Source organism: Phalacrocorax aristotelis, chromosome 17 (genome assembly GCF_949628215.1).
Source record: "Phalacrocorax aristotelis chromosome 17, bGulAri2.1, whole genome shotgun sequence".
NCBI lineage: Eukaryota > Metazoa > Chordata > Aves > Suliformes > Phalacrocoracidae > Phalacrocorax > Phalacrocorax aristotelis.
In genome coordinates this window covers 11,162,158-11,181,203 of record NC_134292.1, presented here as the reverse complement: position 1 = coordinate 11,181,203, position 19,046 = coordinate 11,162,158, and the positions used below count along the sequence as shown (strand labels likewise).

The following is a 19,046-nucleotide window of genomic DNA, read 5'->3' as shown; positions in this document are numbered from 1 at the left end:
GGTGGCAAGCAGGAAGTGAGGGTGGTAAATACTTGGCATCAGCCGAAGTCCACTGATACAAATCTGGGTACAATAGCAGTAGTCTTTTTTTTTTTTTTTCACTAACAGAAGTGCCTTGTCTGTCATTTGGCCAGACTCAGACCTGGGGGAGCTTTATTGCAGGTTGGCGTTTGTGTCGGTCATTCCCGCCGCCACCGGCCTGGCAGGCGCTCGTGCTGGCTGCGCTTCCCAGGAATGCTGCGGCTTCCCGAAGACCTGGTGCCTCTTTGGCCGCCGGCAGCGATAGCCCAGCAAAACCAGAGAGTTTCTAACCCTGGAGCTGGGGGGAGGTAAATGCTCAGTAATGTTTTTCATGAGCGACAGCTCTGGGGCTTTGCCCATCAACCATCATAAAGTAGGTTTGAAAAGCACTGGGAAGCAGGACCTCGCTTTGGTGGAGGATGCGGCCGACTCTGAAGCCGTAAGTATGAGGTTGGCAGGCTGGTGCTGGGAAGGAGAGCTGGCCTTGACACCTGGCTCCCCTGAGGAGCCGGCGTGGGGCTGTTCCTTACCTCTGGTGTACGGTCCTAACCCACAGAGGGGTTTCTTTGCTTCCCCTGCATTTCCAGCAAATCCCTGGGGGTGAGGTGGGATACCAAGGACAGTGTTCACCACATCCGCGGTGTGGGTTTTCCCCTCTGTATTTCAACAACCTTCCTGCCTATACTGAGAGTCCTTCACTGGGATGGGTATAAAACCATGCCTTCACCCGTGAGAACATACACCACGCCTAACCCCAAATCCCGGGGCTCTGGCACGGTTGCTCCCTGACATGCTGCCTTGCAGGAGCTCCAGCGCTGGTGGGAGGCAGCATGTTGGGGAGAAAGAAAGGGGATGAAGTTGATGCCAATACCCAGCAACTCTGTCGCTTTGCATTCCCTGAGCACCGTGCGGGCGGAGTTCTGGGGCAGGCAGCTGTGCAACTCGCACTTCGGAGATCATCCCGCTCGCAGCAGGCAGTGAGGGCGGGAGAGCGGCTGCCCACAGCGCCAAGACTTGATCCCGAGGCTGGGGAAAGGCAAGAGGCTGGGCTGAAGCCACCCCCTTCCTAACCCTGTTCTGCCTTTGCAGTGCTCAGAGCACCTGGTCTGTAATCATAAGAGCAGGCTGTCAGTGTTCCCGTGCTGCGGTGTGCCGTGGCAGCGGCCCTGCGCCGTGCTCAGATGCAAATAAAACCTGCATTGCCCTGTTCTGACCGGCGCTGTGCAGGGGGGCAGGCAGCTTTCGTGGCTGTGTCCGTGAAAACTCCTACGTGTTTCTTCTGGAGCAGTCGGAGCTAATTCAGACCCCGCCAGCGTGGACGAGTGGTTTAAATTGCCCTTTCTCAGCACCGCTCCTCCGCACTTGTGCGTGTTCCCCCTGCCACTCTGCCTTCCTCTGCGGAGGGGAGGACGAGCAGCGGGCCTTGGGCTGAGTTTCCTAGGGGTTTCTCGGCCTTTCTTGCAACCTCAATGTTTAAACCTAATGTCTTGTATTTATTCTAAAATGGCTTTCATCTGATTTCCCTCTCGGTTAACAATTTAGCTGTCAAAATCAATAACGGCGAGGATCCATCCCCGGCCGCCATCAGCTCACGTTACCGTCCTGCAATTACTCCGTGGTGGAACCGCTGCCGGGGCTTTGCTGGGGAATTATCAGGTTACTAATGAAGGCCGGGCAGCGGCGGGCGGTGAGGCGCCGCGGCGGTGGGTGCGATCCCCGCCACCGCACCCCATCCCGCCCCGCGTGGGGAGGGGGGGCTCCGTGGCCGCTGCGGGGCGGCGCTGCCCCGGGACCGGCCCGGTCCGTGCGCCCCGTCGGGGCGGGCAGTGCCCGTGTGCGGCGGGGGAGGACCGGGCCGGGTGTCCCGTCGCGTGTGTCTGTGCGTGTGTGTGTGTTCCCCCCCCCTCCGCCTCCCCGCCGCGCCCGCGGGCGGTGCCGGGGCCGCCGCCGGGGCCGCCGCCGCCGCAGGTAGCGGGGCCCGGCGGGGCGGGCGGCCCCCGGGGCGCGGCGGGGGGGCGCCGCTTCCTGCCCGGCCCGCGGCCGCCCCCGGCGGGGGAGCGGGGCCGGCGCGGCTCCCCGCCCTTCCTGCCGCGGCCGCGGGACGCGCCGCCCGCGGGCACGGAGCGCGGCGGCGGCGGCGGCGGGCGGAGCGGGGCGCGCCCGCCCCATGCACCGGAGCCATGAGGGCGGGCAGCCCCGGGGCCCGGGCCGCCGCGCCCCGGCCGGCGCCGAGGCGGGCAAGGTGAGCGCCGCCGGTGCTGCCGTCGGGGCCGGGAGCGGGGCCGGGCACCGCGGGGCGGGCCGGTACCGGGGCTGGGGCCGGGGCCGCTCGCTGCTTCCCGCGCCCGAGGCGAGGATTTTCCATCCCGGCGTTTTCTGGGGCGTTTTGTGCTCGGCGGAGGGAGAGGGGGAAGAATTTCGATTTTTAATTACTACCATTAAAAAAATCAAATTTGCAATTCTTTGGGTGGCCTGATGGATTCCCTGATTGACAGCCGGAATTGACACTCTGGGTACCTCTTATCTCGGGCATTTACGGCAATTTCTAATTGCAGGTAGTTTGTGGGGTTTTTTCAGCGCTTTGGCTCGCATGGGAACCGAGCGATTACTTCAAGAGGCCCGGGTTAAGTGCAGGCAGGGAGAGAATTCAATCCACATTCAAATTGCTTCATTAAAGAGACGCAGCTTTTGTTGCAAAGGATTTAAATGGCCACTAGAAAGTTCTTATTTATTGTTTTGAGGCGGTTTATATAGGGTGCCCCGCGCTCGCCCGGCGCATGGAGCCGCAGCCTCCCTCTCCCGCTCTCTCCCGCAAGGTGATGCCGCCGGAGCCGCTGCCCAAGGGGAGCGCCCGCTGCCTCGACCCGCACGCCCGCACCATGGTAAGCGGGGCCGGGGGCTGCGGGGACCTGCGGGGATGCTCCGGGCTGGGGAGGCGGGGATGCTGCGGGCCAGGGCTGCTGCGGCCCGGGGCTGCGAGAACGCGGGGCTGCGGGCCAGGGGTTGCGGGGACGCTCCGGGCCGGGATTGCGGGGCCCCGTCGAGACGCTGCGGGCCGGGGCTGCGGGGGACGGCGGGGGCCCCGGCTGACGGCCCCGCGGCGGCTCTGCCCGCAGTCGCAGCCCGACGGGGAGCCGCTACCCGGCGCCCTGGAGAAGGAGGACGCCCGCTCGGCTCCCAGCACGCCCTCCACACCGTCCGTCTGCTCCCCGCCATCCTCCTCCTCCTCCTCCACGCCGTCGGCCGGCAAGAACGTCTGCTCCAGCTGCGGGCTGGAGATCCTCGACCGGTACCTGCTCAAGGTGAGCGGCGGCGGGGGCTGGCGGGGGGCGGCGGGCGGCCCCGGGGGGCGGCCCCGGGTCTCAGCCCCTTCTCTGCCGCAGGTGAACAACCTCATCTGGCACGTCCGCTGCCTGGAGTGCTCCGTGTGCCGCACCTCGCTGCGGCAGCAGCACAGCTGCTACATCAAGAACAAGGAGATCTTCTGCAAGATGGACTACTTCAGGTAGGGGACGGGCTGGGGGGCAGCTCCGGGAGGAGGGGGGAGCCAGAATCCCCGCCGCCTGCGGACGGGTGCTGCCGGGGGGAAGGTTTGCAAAAGGCCGCCGGGCTCCCCGGAGCAGCGCGGGGGGGAGGCGTCCCCTCGGGGCATGTGGGGGGAAAGGGGATTTGGGGTGCAGCTACACCACCTCCCGGAGGGGTTCCTGCCCCCCCCCCCCCTTCCCCCGCCCCGTCTCGCTGCCGGGGTGCCCGTGGCCCCCCCCTCGCCCGCAGCCGGGGCCGTACGGGCCGCCCCGAGTCCCGACGCCCATCGGCCCCGCGGCGGGAGCGTCTGGGCGCCGGCTCCGTGCGGGAGGGGGGTGGGTGGGGAAATTGTCCCCTCGCCTGGGGAAATGCTGGTTGAAGGCTTCTGCCAGGAGGGCGACCGTGTGCCCGAGGCTCTGCGGTGCCGGGCGGCTGTTTAGGAACCTCCGGCCGCAACCGGAGCCGCCGAAGCGCCCTCGGCGGGAGCGTGTTCCGGGACCCAGAGGCATTCCCGGCAGCGCGAGCCCCTGCGGCCGGGCCGGACCCGACCCGCATCCCCCGCGCGAGCGCGTCCCGCGGGGAGGCTGCTCCTGGCTCCGACGGCCTTTTGGGCTAGAAACCTTAAACCATGAATTTTCCTCCAAAAGAGCGGCGTGAGGGGATGGAGGATCCCGAGCTCCTCACGGGGGTTTAGCTAAACATCAGAGCTGCCCGCTTTGGTTTTCCCCTTCTCGTCTGGATGAGGGAATTCTGGTTGTCCCGGGGAGGAAGGGGAATGGTGGGCGGGCATGAGAACGGAGAACGGCCCCGGCGGGGGGCTCGGCAGCATCCTCCGGCCCCGCCGGAGCGGGTCGGGGTCCCTCGGCGGACAAAGGTGCTGTAGGCTCGGGAGGAAAAACCTTCTGAGATTTCTCTAGCGGTTTTTTTTTTATTATTTATTTTTTATTGTGAGGGTCTCCAAATACTGGCTAAATCGGAGCTGAGCCCCGGTCCCCGCCGGGCTCGGTGCCGCCGCGGGGTCCCGCAGCGGGTGCGGGAGCTGCCGGGAGCCGGATCCGTCCCCGCGGGATCGCGGCGCCTCGCGCCCAACCCTCTTGTTATTGTGATTATTTTTTTAAACGGCTCTATTTTGGCCGTTTCCCCGAAATTTCCTTCACTCTCGGCAGAAAGGTTTTGCGAGGTCCGCGGCGCCGTTTTTGCTGTTTCGGGGCACTTTCAGCGTTTTTCGTTGATTAATAACCGTTCCGACGCTGTTAATGATTTTTTTTTATAAGAGTGGACGTTTCTAAAGGCGGTTTTAAAGTAGCGACTGGATCCCTAAATTGCTTTCGAGCAAATACAGCGAATAACGGCTGTTCAGAAGCGCCCCTTTAGCCAGAAGCCCCCGGAGCGGCCGCGGCGCGGGGTCTCCGCCGCCGGCACCGCGGATGCCAAAGGAAAACCAAAACGAAAACGGCCGCAGGCTCCGCAGGACGCCCCCGGTTCCCGGGCAGCTGCTTTGGGGGGTAGGGGAGCTCCCAGACCGCGCTCCGCACTTGCCCTTTTCCCGAAAAATATGGCGTAGATTTTTAAAATTAAAAAAAAAAATTTTTTTCTTTAAATTTTCCTTTGGGCCGCGGGGCTCCCTGCGACCCCCGGCTGCTCCCGCCGCCCCCGAGGGCAGCCGCGGCAGAGCCCGCCCGGGTGAGCCCCGGTGCCGGTCTGCAGCAGGGGGCTGCTCGCCGGGGCCGGGGCGGGTCAGGGCAGAAACCCCCCGGCGATCCCTGGCAAACCCATCTCGGGGGCCACTCGCCCAGCCCCCGGGAGCATCCCAGCCACAGCCTGGTGAGCCCGGGCCAGCTGGGACCCGGTACTTGGCAAAGGACAAATCTGACTCTTGAAATGTTTTTTTTTCTATTATTTATTATTTGCTACATATAAAGAATGCAGGTTGTCTTTTGTTTTTCTGCTTTTTTTTAAAAAAAAGCAAAGCAGAAACCCCATCCTAACACGTGCGGGTCTTTGGAGCCAAGGCAGATGGGAAGGGGCCGCGGGATGCGCTCTGTGTGGAGCGCGCGGCAGCTTTTATCGCACCAGAGTTAATTCCCTGGGAGTCGGGACTGCTCGCGGGTGGCCGGGGCTGGGGGGCCATCCACAGGCACTGCCCTGCTGCCGGGCAGGCACCGCTGCCCGACAGCGAGCATGTTTTGGCCTGGTCTGTCCAACCTTCTTTTCCCCATTCACGTGAGGGGCTGCGTAAGTGCTGGCACTGCCGCGGCTCCACGGCCTTATGTGCATTTTTTAAGCAAACGCTGCTGTTTCCTGTGTCTTGTCAAATAATTGCATTTGGCATCCAGGGCTCCAGCGCTTTGAGGAGAACCAAATTAAAACTGGAGCTCATTGAGCAGAACATTGTGTTCCCGGGCAATGCGAGGGCTGCTCACGGCCAAGCTCCTACGGCTGTGGTCACAGGGAGGCCTGGTGTGATCCTGGTATGATTCCCACAGCACCCTGCTGTGACCCCCGTGGCTCCCAGCCTCGATGGGCAGCCCTTGGGCATGCGAGCATGGGGTCGCTGGCCGCGCCGTGTGTCCCTGGCGGCTGGGACAGCAAAAAAGCTGTGACCCACGGGTGGGCCAGTGCCCACCGCCCCGCTGCAGCCCAGGTGGCCTCCATCTGTCGCCCCTTGCCATCGTGTCTCACCGGGATGATGCTCCCGCTTGAGCACCACCATTGCTCAGCATGGAGATGGACTCACTGCGGCAACTCGCCACTGGCTTGCTGTGCGGTTTGGGATGATGACTGGAAGCGGCAGCTGATCTGGGGGCTGTGCTAGGGGCTTCCTACAGAGCAGGCCGAGGAGGCGATGGGGACATTTGGAGCTGTGGCCCTGGGCACTGTTTCCCTCACCCGCTCCCTGCCTGCGGGGAGGGACAGCAGGGATCCAGGAGCTGCAACACCTGGGTACAAGTGGTGTGTGAGAGCCAGGATGCACCAGGGCGTCCTCCTGCCCCTGCTCTTCCCATGCCCCAGATGTTGCAGCCAGCCCTGGGGGATGAGTTTCTCTGGGATGAGTCTCTCTGGGTGAGTCTTTGCTGGTAAATTTTTTGGGAGTTTCCATCTCCTGGCGCTAACCGTCATGGCGAGCTGGCAGCATCCGCTCCTCCGACCACAAACCACACATGTGGGGCATGAGCTGATGGCTCTGGCAGATGTTGGCGATGCCCTGACCTGCGCTGCAGTGTTGGGCTTGGGGAAAACCTCTGGCTCTGTGTTTCCTGCTGCATTGCATCCCCGCTGGGCGGGGGGTAGGAGCCACGGGGACCCCCTCGCCTGGTGCTCTGCCGCCCTGAGCAGACAGGTGTCTTTGGGCTATCGTTGCCCTTCGAGCTCGGTGAACTAAAGTCTGTTTTATTTTTGAGCTGTTCTTTCCAGTGGTGATGGGTCAGGGTAGGCTGCTCGCAAGTGTTTTTCTCCCCGTTCCTGCATCGCTGGTGGTCCCTGTGGTGGCGGTGTCTGTTGGGTGATGGCGGGTGCCTGCGCCTGGCCCCGGCTCAGACTGGTTTCTGTAACACCCTGTTGCTGCTGTTGGTGCCAGAGGCAGGTGTTGGCCATGAGCTGTGGGCACAGCATTGGTGGCTCATCCCATGCAGCCCCCGTGCCCGTGCCTGCCTGCCCAGGCTTGGCCTCTCGCCGGGCGCTGCCCGCACCGTGGCTCTGCGGGGACAGCCTGCGCTGGCTGCTGCAGTGCCAGGACCCCCTGTGCCCTCGGCAGCCCCTGCTCCCTGGGAACTGCCGCCAACCTGGGGGTCCCACCTGGCCCCAGGGGGATACTGTGCTGTGGTCTGGGGCCACCTGAGTGTCTCCCCCAGATCCCAGCTAATGCGTGATGGGGATGTGTGAGCTTTCCTGCGCAGTGCCCTGTGCCTCAGTTTCCCCTCGGTCCCGGAGGTGCCGTGCCATGCTCCCCCTCCCCACAGCAGGCTGTGATCCGAGCGGGGAGCGGCGATTACCACGTGCTATTAGCTCGGGTATGCCTGCCCCTCGTTTGATACCGTTCAGCAAGTACAACTGTTTACATAGCACATTGTTCAAAGTAATTCGATTTACAGGAATGATCTTTACTTCTAAATAAAAAATTAATACAGTTCTTTTGTTTGTGCGTTTATATAAACTAGCTGGCACAAAGTCAGTTTACAATGTTCTCATCTGAAGTAAATTAGTGAAGTCTCTTAGCTAAGTCTGTATAATTTCAACACAGAAAAGTCCTCTCTGAGGCAGCCCTTTTTTTTTTTTTTTTTTTTTTTGTCAGCTATGGTCAGGCTGAAAAATTTAAACCTTTCCTTTCCTCCCAAATAGTTTTGCAATTAGTAATTCCAGCACAGGACAGTGTTTCTGCATCTCGCTGAGCCCACGGCGGGCAGCAGCTCTGCGGCACGGGGTTGGGCGCGGGCAGCGTGCGTTGGCTGCGGTGGGCTGACCTGGGCTCTTCCACCGCCTGCCCGCAGTGGCTGGGGCTGCTCTGGCCAAGCGGAACCGAGGGGTTTGCGGTGCAGGGTGGCTCCTGCCGCTTGGTGCGGTCGTCTCTTCTCGGTGCTTTGTGCCTGCGCTGAGAGATGCTGGAGCTGCTCAGGCAGGGGCGGCAGCGGCTCCGCTCCCCGGCCGGTGCGGGGATTGGGAATGTGTGGGGCCTGGCTGCAGCGGGGGGCCGCGGGGAGCTCCCCGGGGAGTCCGAGGCAGTGGGAAGGGAAGAGCAGCAGCTGCAGTCAGGGCTGTGTCAGAGCCGGCACCAGCTCTGCGGTGACAGAGGCGATGCTCACTTCTCCGCTGCTGCTCTTGCTGCTCCTGCCCGTTGCATTTATTTTTTTAAGCAGCAGTAATACTAAAAGGCAGAAGCCAAACCAAGGCCGTGCCTGACCCTGCCTGCACCGCGGGCAGCACCTCCTGGCAGGCGCTGGCTGCTGCTCCCTGTGCATCGCCCGCCCTTGGCTGGCAGCGTCCTGGCAGAAAGGGGCTTTCTCAGAAGGGTATGCAAACCCCCCGCACCCAGTGTGGGGATCCTGGCTTGTCTTGTTGCCTCTTCGTTGCACCGAGCTACTTTCCAGCATAACTCACTCAAGCGTGATCATCGTCCTCTCGCAGCAAGGAGACCTCCTCGTAGGAGGAAAAGCAGATGCATGCATCTGTACGTGTGAGGAGAAAACACATGTTTTGATTTATGGCAATGGGAGAGAACGGGCTCTGACACAGTTTCCATGCGAGTCTCACACTGGCTGTTATCAAAATAAAAAGCCCACGGGCTTGGAGGCTGATTCATGGCGCTGCGTCACCTCAGCCCCTCGGTCAGGTCTGGCGCCGCGGCGGCACGGCGAGTCACACCCTGCTGCTGCCCACACCGCTGCCCACGCTGCCCTGCTGTGGGGGGAACGGCACCGGTGGAGTGGTTTCATCGCAGCCCTTTCCCTGCATCAGCGTTCTGGGGTTTGGGCTGGACAGGGCAAGTGTTAGGGCTGGCAACAGCACCCACACCCCGCATTGTGCTGCCTGCCCTCACCCTGCCTGCCCTCACCCTGCCTGCCCTCACCCTGCCTCTTCTCCTCCCGCAGCCGGTTTGGTACAAAGTGCGCCCGCTGCGGCAGGCAGATCTACGCCAGCGACTGGGTGCGGCGAGCGCGGGGCAACGCCTACCACCTTGCCTGCTTCGCCTGCTTCTCCTGCAAGCGGCAGCTCTCCACCGGCGAGGAGTTCGGCTTGGTGGAGGAGAAGGTGCTGTGCCGGATTCACTACGACACCATGATAGAGAACCTCAAGCGAGCGGCAGAAAACGGTATGCAGCCCCAACGCCGCGGTCACAGCCTCGTCCTGGGCTGACCCCCGTTATAGGGTGCTGGGGTTGGTCCTGTTGTCGCCAAATGGGGGTGATGGGTGGCCCAGGGGGTGTTGAGTGTGAGGTCCTGGGCTGGCAGAGGGCTCCTGGGGGCGGCTGATGTGCTGGCAGCACCAGCGGCTCATGGGAGACCCATGTGCCACGGGCAACGCCGGGAACAAGCCCCCAGTCCCACGCAGCCTGGCGCGGTGCATGCAGCGAGTGAGGAAGCCACTGGGATTTTGAGGCTGTGAGTCATAAATCTAGAAGGTGGGAAAGCTGGCGATCCGACAAAACCTTCCCATCATTTTCCACCCACCCTGCCCGCCCGGGGACACGCCGCTCCCAGCTGGACCGCGCCGTGTGCTGCCGTCCTCACCGCGGCATGCCACGAGCAGCTGGCCAGACTCTGCTTTCCCAATCAAGCCTCGCTTCCTCTGGGGCTGGGCTGGTGACACCGAGGTCACGCAGCACAGCACCTCCCTCCCCTCGGGCACAGCCCAGCCCCAACCCTCTGCGAGGCAGCAGCTAGAGAGATTCTCAGAGGAATGAATGAGTGGGGTTAGTCCTACGTGGTACACGGGGAGGCCAGGCAGTGCCAGAGCTGTCCTGCATCAGAAAGCACCTGAGATATGTTGACACGGCAGCGATCGTAGCTCAGGGAGCAGGCAGCCACCTGGGCTCGGCCGTGCCTGGGCGGGAGGGAGCCTGGCCAGGTCCTGCCCTGCTGGCTGTGGCCAAGGCTTGGTCCCTCTCCCTCCTGTACTCGCACCTGTGGCGAGCGATGGCCGCGGAGTCTGTGAGGCTGTTTGCTTTTATCACGTGGGTGTTGCACCGGGCAAGGGGAGGCTACCCAGGGATGCTGTGCAGCTGCAGAGTCACTGAGGGAAGTGCTGGGGGCTGCCTTTCCATGGGCCCCTGTGCCCAGGACCTGCTGGGACTGGAGCTGTGCTGGGGCATTGCCCCTGGCTGGGAGCAGGACTCCAGCCCTCATGACCCTCACCAGTGCTTGGGGGGCACAAGGAGGCAAATGCCATGTCCTGGCCTGTGCAGCATGTGGAAATCATTAACAACCTGATGTGAAAATAATCAGTGTTTCTGTTTACAGTGCTTGAGTAAGAGGATGAAAACAGAGTGCCCGGTTGGGCTGGGAGGGTCTCAGCTTGGGAGGCAGTTTGCGGCATCTTGGTCCATATGGTTGGCTGCTGCGGTGGTGTGAGCAAGGCAGCGGGGAGCAGGGATGGAGGGGGAGAAGCTGTGTGGCCTGGAGGAGCAAGCTTGTGTGAGGACTGCAGGGGCTGGCGCTGGGGTTCCCACAGAGCTGTTACCCCAGCTGAGGGCTGGGGCGATGGGTTTGCTGCTGCTTGTATGGTCCTGCTGGTGTGGGCTGAGCCCCACGATGTTGGCGCAGTGCTGGGGCACAAGGCAAGTGTTTTGTGTAGGTACCTGTGTCCAAGTGTCCCCCAGTTTTGAGAAGGGGATGGGATCACTTTGGAGAGCTGCAGTTGCTGCGGAGTTGGAGGGCTGTGCTCCCCCCCCCTCCAGTAATTACCCAGCAATTTCTTCTGCACATGAGGTTTTACATACAAGAAAAATAAACAGATGTTGCTGAAGTCAGAGTCCCATTCATCATCCTAAAAGAACAAGTCAAACTATATGAGAAAGTCCTTCAACTCAAGCCAAGACAATCACAGCTCAGTCCAGCTTGTAAAGCGAGCGCCGGGTTGTGCAGGCGCATCCTGGGAGCGGGGCGAGCGCCAGCCCCGCTCAGGCATCCTCCCTCATCCATCACTTGTTGGTGCTTTACCCACACCACCGAGAGCAGCCAGGCCGGGCACGACATGGGCTACAGCGGGGACCCCAGCGAGGAGTGAGGGACCCCAGCACCGGCTGACCCCCCATAGCTGTGTAAGCATGGCTGGGCTTGCCCCAACGCTGCGTGTGGCAAGTGGGTAGACAGTCCCTCCTTGGCATGTCCCTCTTAGCGTGGTTGCTGCTCAGAGTGTGGGCACCTCGAGGCCGTGGGGACAGTGAAGCTCCTGCTGCTGCTTTGGGAGCCAGGAGTAGGAGGTTGGGGTGCCGTGAGGATTTGGGGCCAGGGAAAGCAGCAAAGACCCCATTGAAACATTGAGCAAATCAAATGACTGGAGGAGGCAGTGCCCGCAGGGGAAGACAGGGTCACGGGGAGCAGCATGGGGCAGGAATGATGGATGTTGGTGAGCCCAGCAGAGGCAGGGTCCCCTTCTGAGGCTGCTCGCTGGAGGACGTGGCCAAGTGGTGACTGCAAGTCAGGGCCAGTGGGACATCACTCGAAATCCATCTTCCTGCTGCCGTTTCCCCATCCCTCATACCCCGCTTTTTCCACCAACTTGCTGCATTTTTCTTAATTCAGTGGTACACTCCTCGGGGCCACTGGTGTCTCCTGGAGAGGCTCAGCAGCCTGGGACAGCTCCCAAGTGGCAGTGTTGTCTCCTCTCTTATTGCTACTGCTCGCAGCAAGGGATGCTGTGGGTGCCCCACGCTGCGATGCCAGGGGTGTTGTCCCCCGGTCTGACAGGCAGGTGGGCAGGAGAGTTTCTGATCCGTGGCACACAGGGCTTCTCTCTTGTAGGCAACGGGATCACACTGGAGGGGGCTGTGCCCTCGGAGCAGGACAGCCAGCCGAAGCCAGCCAAGAGGGCCCGCACCTCCTTCACCGCTGAGCAGCTGCAGGTAGCGGGGATGCGCCGGGGCGGCCAGAGGGGCCGCAGCTCCCTGGCCTCATCCTGAGCCCCTTTCTCCTCTCCCCCGCAGGTCATGCAGGCACAGTTTGCTCAGGACAACAACCCCGACGCGCAAACGCTTCAGAAGCTGGCGGACATGACGGGGCTGAGTCGGAGAGTCATTCAGGTGAGGGGCTGGGGGCGGGCAGGGTGCGGGCACCATCGGCTGAGCAGGGCTGAGGAAGGGGGGCAGAGGATGTGCACCAAAAGGCTGGTTCTAGACAGGGCTCAATTCCCTGTAGCCCCATGCTCCCACACATTGACCCCAGGACTTGCTGCGTCCAGCAGCTTCGCGCTGCCTCACTGGTGTGTTGGCTTCACCGGGTCCTGTTGTGATGCCAGCACCGGCCTTCCTGTCTCGCTTGTGGGTTTTCTATTTGTTTTTCCCTCTTATGATGCAATAAAAAAGAAAAATCCCCAAACTTACAGCCCCAGCCAGTCCCAATAAATTGCTGGGTGGGAAAGCTGCTGCAAGCATGCCACCCCAGCGCTCTGTACTCAGCCCTGACAGCAGGCACAGGCAGCGCGAGCACTTCCCTGGCAGCCATCCCCGCTAGGAGCCGACAGAGCCAGCTGCTTTGGGAAGCGCTGGGACTGAGAAGTTTAAAGAAAAAGTGGTTTTGCAGCCCCAGGGGAAGCGGTTGCAGGAAAGTCCCTGTGCTTGTGCTGTTCAGGAGGGGAGGGAGAGCAGTGGTGTAGGGACTGAGAAGCGTCCCCTCTGCAACTCCCAGCTCGCTGTCCCCATGGACAGCCCAGCTTTGCTCCCTGGTGACATTTATACTCTTCACTGTAATGTTCTGCTGACATACTTTCTGCATACAATAAAAACATGAGCGATTAAAGTACATTTAGAGCTTTCATCCAGGATTGTTTTGCCAATGACACATTTATATTCGTGTGTGAAAGTCTGGCTCGAGCCTCAGTTATTGAGATTCTTCATTTAGCTAAAGATCAAGCAGTCTGCACACTGGGTTATTTTTTATGTGGATATTTTTTAAAGGCGCTTTGAACAGGAAACAATTTGTCAAATGCTTATGACTGTTTCCTTCTCTCTGGTCCAGCATGCGTGGCCTCAGATAGCTGATCTTCTCTCAGCCTCGGAGAAGACTTTTACTTGCAGCTATCTTTCAAAAATTAAGGCATAAGAAAGAAATCACCACATTAGCATAGAACCCCCTCCATCCATGTTTAACTCTAGCATGTAATCCCCTAACTATTCCTTCAATTAGAGCAGTGAGGTATGGTCAGAGGGCTCATACCTGCTGCTCAGATGGAGTAGGGCTGTATCCCACAGTGCCCTCCTTTCTCAGCCTTAATGTTCTGCTGATGTAGATTCTGAATACAATAAACCACAACTGATTAAAACAATATTGCTTTAATCTGCTCCTAGGCTAAGCTTTTACTCAGTTGTGTTTCCCCTTGTCTCTTGTTTTGCCAACGCTCATGCATTTCCGAGCTGATATCAGCTGTGCTTTTAGGCCAGGCTAGCTGGGGTTGAAGGTTAAAATCTAAATAAGACCTTGAAAGGTGCTCCCATCATTTGCTGTGGAAGCCATGCAGAGACGAGGCTTTCTGCCTGCAGGGAGGGATGAACCCAGCCAAAGCCCAGGCCCAGGGGTATTTCTGCCTGGCCGCTCCCGTGGCTGGTACGGTGCTGTTCCCAAGGGCTTTCACAGCCCTTCGAGCTCAGGAAGCAGCTTGCCATTAAAATGATTTTAGTGTAAAAGAGAATAGTGTGATCATTAATGTGAGTTTCTGCATCACCTAGTTAGGGTGTTTTACTCAGTGACTCCTGCGACAAACTTGAAAGTTTTAATTACCCTAATAAAGAACAGCCTTGGTTTTGACCAAGATGAATCAATAGTAGAGATGCCACTTGGGGCACCCTAAAGCCTCTACTATCTTGAGACAAAACTCTTCAGTGAGTGTAAAACAAAGCTACGGAAGCTGATGGAATGCTGGTGAGGTCTTTCAGCATGCAGATTTCTAAATTTGATTCCTTTTTAAAATATATGGAAGAGACATCCCTCACAGGGTCTTGGTGAAGGACCACACTTCAGTCTAATTATCTCACCATTGACACAGGGTTCACTGCTTTTGTTTCAGGTTTGGTTTCAAAACTGCAGAGCCCGCCATAAAAAACACACCCCCCAGCACACAGTGCCACCCTCGGGAGCCCCCCCATCCCGCATACCTTCTTCACTCTCCGATGACATTCACTACTCGCCCTTCAGCAGCCCTGAGCGGGCCCGGATGGTGACGCTGCATGGATACATAGAAAGTAAGTGCTGGCTCGCAGGGCTCTGGCAGCGGGGTGCCTGGGGATGGCAGGGCAGCGGGGTGCTCCCCGGGAGCAGGCGGTAGCGCCACAGCACAGAGCGCTGTCAAAAACACCCTTGTACTGCGGGTGCATGGCTGGTGCACGTGCTCCTCCTCCTCCTCCTGCTCGTGATCTGAGGGACTTTGTCTTGGGATTTTCTGAAGGGCCGTTTACAGTGAAGCCCCAGATGACAGAAGGAGGGGAGAGGAGGCTGCTGCAGCCTCTTTCCCTCCATACCTCATCCCCAGGGAAGTCACTGCCCCGGTTTACCGGACTGGTCCTTGGCCCTTCTTGTGTTTTCTTTGTCATGGAGAAGAGGCATGAATGTGCCCTGTTGAGCTCAGTGGTCAAGTGGTCTCCTTCCTGCTCACAAGATCAGAGTTGCTTTCTCTAACAGTTGCCAAGTGCCGGTGAATCATTTGTTAGTGGCAGGCAGCTTTGGTTATGCCTGGACAGAGGTTTTGGCTCCGTGACTCCTGTCAGGCTTTTCCCGTCCCTCGCCCATGCGGCCGTAGCAAAACGTGGCTCCTGCTGTGCCTCCGCCTGATCCACTGGGCAAATCTTCTTCCACGCGTGTCCCGAGCTGCTCCCTGGTGGAAGCCTGACCGTGCCGGTTGCAGGGCGTGTGTTGTTTGTAGTAACAGAGGCTGAAGCCTCTTCTCATCCACAGGTCAGGTACAGTGTGGACAAGTGCACTGTAGACTTCCCTACACTGCTCCACCAGTGCACCTCAAAGCAGACATGGAAGGACCACTATCTAATAGGGGTGAGAAGGTAATTGTAGTCCCTGTTTCAGGGTTTGGGGCCAAACCTCAACTGTAGCAAAGATTTTTGTGTAACATCATTACCACTGCCGCCTCTTGTCAGCATCACTGCTTCTCCATGATCTCTGGCAGCTGCCACCCGCTCATGTGTCTCTTCTTAATTTTGGTGGCCCTGGATTGATGTGCCAACTGTTGGCCAAAATGGCATCACTTTGTTCCTCGCTAATTACCCCTCGTTGTTGTGATGTGCTGGGATGCTGTGCCTGCATTCACTAAAGGCTTTTGACATCCTCCTGCCTGAACTCCTCTCTCTCTGGTTTCTCCCGCTCCCATGTGCAGCGAGCTCCGTTCTCCCGCTCCGCTCCTCAGCTGCCCGCACGCGTTGTCAGTGCAAACAGCAACTGCCTGTTAACAGTGTGTGGGGGGGACACCTTTAGCATGTGCTGATTTTCCAGTTTTCCGTGAGTTAATAAGAAAGATTCATTTCTTGGGGATTCCAGTATTGCTTAAAAAAATAACAACTGGCTGTTACAATATCTGAAGTAGGAATGTTGTTTCACAATGTCTGGCCAGGAAACAATATTGCATATTGATATTTTTCTGCTCAGCACTTAAAGTAGCTGTTCTAACACACAGCTTATCTAGGGGCAAGACTTCTGAAATATGCTTAGGCTCATAAGATTTTATTTAGGATCCCAATTCAAGTGGCTTTGTTTTGAGGAAACACCAAGCCTTTGGCAACTTTTGTTGGTTTTAGCTTTTGTCTTTACTGTTAGAATTTCTCGGAATCTCTTTCCAAAGCGCTCTATTCAATGCAGCATCTGCAGATTATTGCGGTCTGATTTGATAAGCACATGCAGGGGTACGGATGAGTATTTTTTGAGTTGAAATGCTACCATTTTGTCATGATATCTGCACAGTGAGCTGGAGAGTTTTCAGAAAATATTACACAGTCCCAGTGCTGTCATTCAGAGAAACTTCACTGCAGCAAGTAGTCTCTGTGATATAAATGCAATTACTTGCTCGCAGCTGTTGCAGAACTGGGTTCTCAGGTCATGGAGCCGCCCCCCCCAACCATCTCCTTTTCCAATCAATCACTTGCATGTTGAATTCCTGAAACCTGAAGAAACCTCTTTTTCCACATCAGAAATTTTTTTAAACCAGTGATAGCCGCCATCCTGAGAAAACACCTAAACGCTAAGGCTCTGTTTCCCTCTGCACTGGGACACCACCCACAAACACACTCCTTTCGGGGTACCCAACGCAGCGGCTGCGGGAGACTGAGTTGTGACCAGCTCAGCGGCTGCTTCCCCTCACGATGGCAAGGGCAGACACTGTATTTACAGAGCAGCGAGGTACAGCGGTTTGAGGGAAGCCTGTGATGATCAGCAAGTGAGGCAAATAGAGTAAGGACCATTGGCAATGGTCTTCATCTTTCTTGGTAGCTGCCGTAGCACAGAGCAAATAAATACCGGTTTCAGTGTGTTGCCCAGTATGATACAGTTTCACAGCTAAAGGCGAGCCCGGAGGTGCACCTCTCTCCCAGGCTGTGTGCTGCCACAGTCCCGCTACCTCCGCCCATGCCTTCCCCGGCCGGGTCCGTTCTGTGGGCAGGGCTGGCGGCTCCGGGACAGACAGTGGTTCCAGACAGGGTTTTTTCTGTGGGGGAGCGGCTGCGTGGGCACCTGTTGCCGCAGCGGGGCTCATGTCTGGTCTGTTGGTCCCTGAATACACTTTTCCACTGCGAGGGCTGTCTGTCTGTGAAAGCAGCTAACGCTCAATTCCCGTTTTTCCCACTAGGTCATCCTCTTTCAGTATTGACTGCGCGAACTCTTCCTCATCTGCCCATGGCGCTACCAGCACCACTGCCCCTCAGCCGCTGAAACACAGCGTCCGGCCCAAGGCAACTGTTGTCAGTCATGCAGGAGAAACTCAGATCCAGCATTCTCAGTTATTGCCATTGACCAGCACCTAACATCCACTATTATTTCTCCAGCGACACTCTGTGTATGTGTATGTTGAGTGCAGAGTTACATTTTTTCACTTGTTTCTTGTGGACTTGTAGAATGACCGTGAGTCTCTCCAAGGCAATGCCAGACACAGTCAAAATTAGTGACTCTACTGTGCTTGCAAATCTTGCTCCCAAACCCATGGGAATATGAACAAACCAGAACATGCTGAGTCTCAGGGGGGTTGATGATCACCTCTGAACATAAAGGAAGGAGGAATTTACGTGGTTTGGCCTGATTCTCTTGTTGCACCAGTGACGTGCTGTCGGTTCCCGGACATCCCTCCTTATTTCCACTTGCATGTGTGAAATCTGAAAATGGGCTTTTTTGGCTCAGCAACTTGATATATAGACAGACCTTCCTGAGCCAAACTCGCGGGTAGCTGAAACTCCACTAAGTGGAAAACACGATGCCAGCTGGAAATAGGCAGTTTTTCTTCCTCCTCAAAGTGCTTTAGAATCACATGTCCTTTGATCACTCTAAGGTAAGTAAATCTTAGTGTTTTTCCCCATGTTTTATAGGAGGGGAAACTGAGATGTCCAAAATGGAGAGGAACCATGGGGGTTGGTGGCAGAGCCAGGTTTAGCACTCTGAAGCTTTTGATTTCTGACTCGTTCTTAGAGCACTGAATATCTCTCTCGTCTCACAGCCATCTGCCAAATCTTTTTTTTTTTTAATTTTTTACTCTTGTTCTTTATTAACAAGCTACTTTATTTCCTTGGAGTCATATTGGACCACAAATGGGTGATTTCAGAATGTATCTACATAAAACTCTCAGACACTTCATACTCTGGGACTGGGAAATCCTCAATGGAAGCTAACCATAAAGGTGTAGAAATGTTCTTCCCTGGTGCGGACCCAAGTTCAGTTAGTGGAAACAGTGGGGTAGAAAGTGGAGAGGAGTTAAAAGGGCGAAAGCCACAGTAAGGCCAGCAGGAACAGTCGCTAGCTGAGTGGACAGCAAGGTGATGGCATATTCCTTTATCTGGCAGCGTCGCTCTGAGCCCCTGTGCCCTCCTGTTGTTCTCCCTTGCTGGAGTACAGCTGTGGCTCCTGCCAAGTCCTCGGATGAAGGCGCAGCCCAGGAGGACTGCTGCCAGCAGGGCAGGCGCTGCAGGGCTCATTGCAACAGCAAAGGAAGTGCTCGGCAGCCTGGCCCCAAATCAGGAAAAAAACTCCGAAATGATCCTTCATTGACGGTAATAACAAAAAGTAAACAAGTAATCTTTGCCAGCCCTTCTCAGTTTGCACCGAGCCAAGAGCAGGTCTGAAATGAAACCTCTCTCCATGGAAGCACACGGGTCTGTCTTGCTGCTAAGTGTCTGCGAGGCCGCATTTCCAAGAATGTGAAAGCCTACTATGAGCCACAGTTAGTGTGTAATATGAGCGAACTGTGCCTGAGGAACAGAAGACAGGAATCCATCCCTTACATAACTTGTTTTTAATTCAAACTGTAGATACATGTGGTTTTTCTCTCTGGGAGATCCTGGATCAATCTCCGATGTTGGCTGGGTGGGCAGCCATCCCACTGGTTTGGCCAGTCCGTATTGCGCACGCGGCAAACCTCCTCTTGACCGTGGCCCCGAGCTCCGCGTGACGCTGACGGGCGGGCTCGTGGCTCCAGCTAACCCCGAGGCGCGCTCGCCGCTCCAGCCACACGGGGAGCGGCTTAAGGAGATGTGGGTGTCTGCTGAGGTGGCCGCCAAGGTCTCTTTGTTTGAGAAGTAACTGAATACAAGTGTGCATTGATATCTGTCGGAACAAATACATATGTATACACACATACCGCTCTGTGTGTGT

At 57.8% G+C, this 19,046-nt stretch overlaps 1 protein-coding gene across 4 annotated transcripts; it reads left to right on the top strand.

Moving 5' to 3' along the window:
* Positions 1 to 2,101: 2,101 nt before the first annotated feature.
* On the top strand, positions 2,102 to 18,705 carry LHX6 (LIM homeobox 6). Of its 4 annotated transcripts, XR_012663445.1 has the most exons (11): positions 2,105 to 2,263; positions 2,763 to 2,903; positions 3,138 to 3,323; positions 3,405 to 3,526; positions 9,132 to 9,352; positions 12,003 to 12,103; positions 12,185 to 12,280; positions 14,260 to 14,434; positions 15,144 to 15,247; positions 17,038 to 17,730; positions 18,239 to 18,705. XR_012663445.1 is itself a non-coding variant. In XM_075111772.1 (10 exons), exons 1-10 carry the CDS (start codon positions 2,189 to 2,191, stop codon positions 17,056 to 17,058), a joined length of 1,242 nt encoding a protein of 413 aa, XP_074967873.1. In that variant the 5' UTR covers positions 2,105 to 2,188; the 3' UTR covers positions 17,059 to 18,705. The 4 variants fall into 4 exon arrangements, 3 of the variants coding, with proteins under 3 accessions (XP_074967874.1, XP_074967873.1, XP_074967875.1); XM_075111772.1 differs by having other exon boundaries at positions 17,038 to 18,705; XM_075111774.1 differs by having other exon boundaries at positions 2,107 to 2,263; positions 2,838 to 2,903; positions 17,038 to 18,705.
* Positions 18,706 to 19,046: the final 341 nt, after the last annotated feature.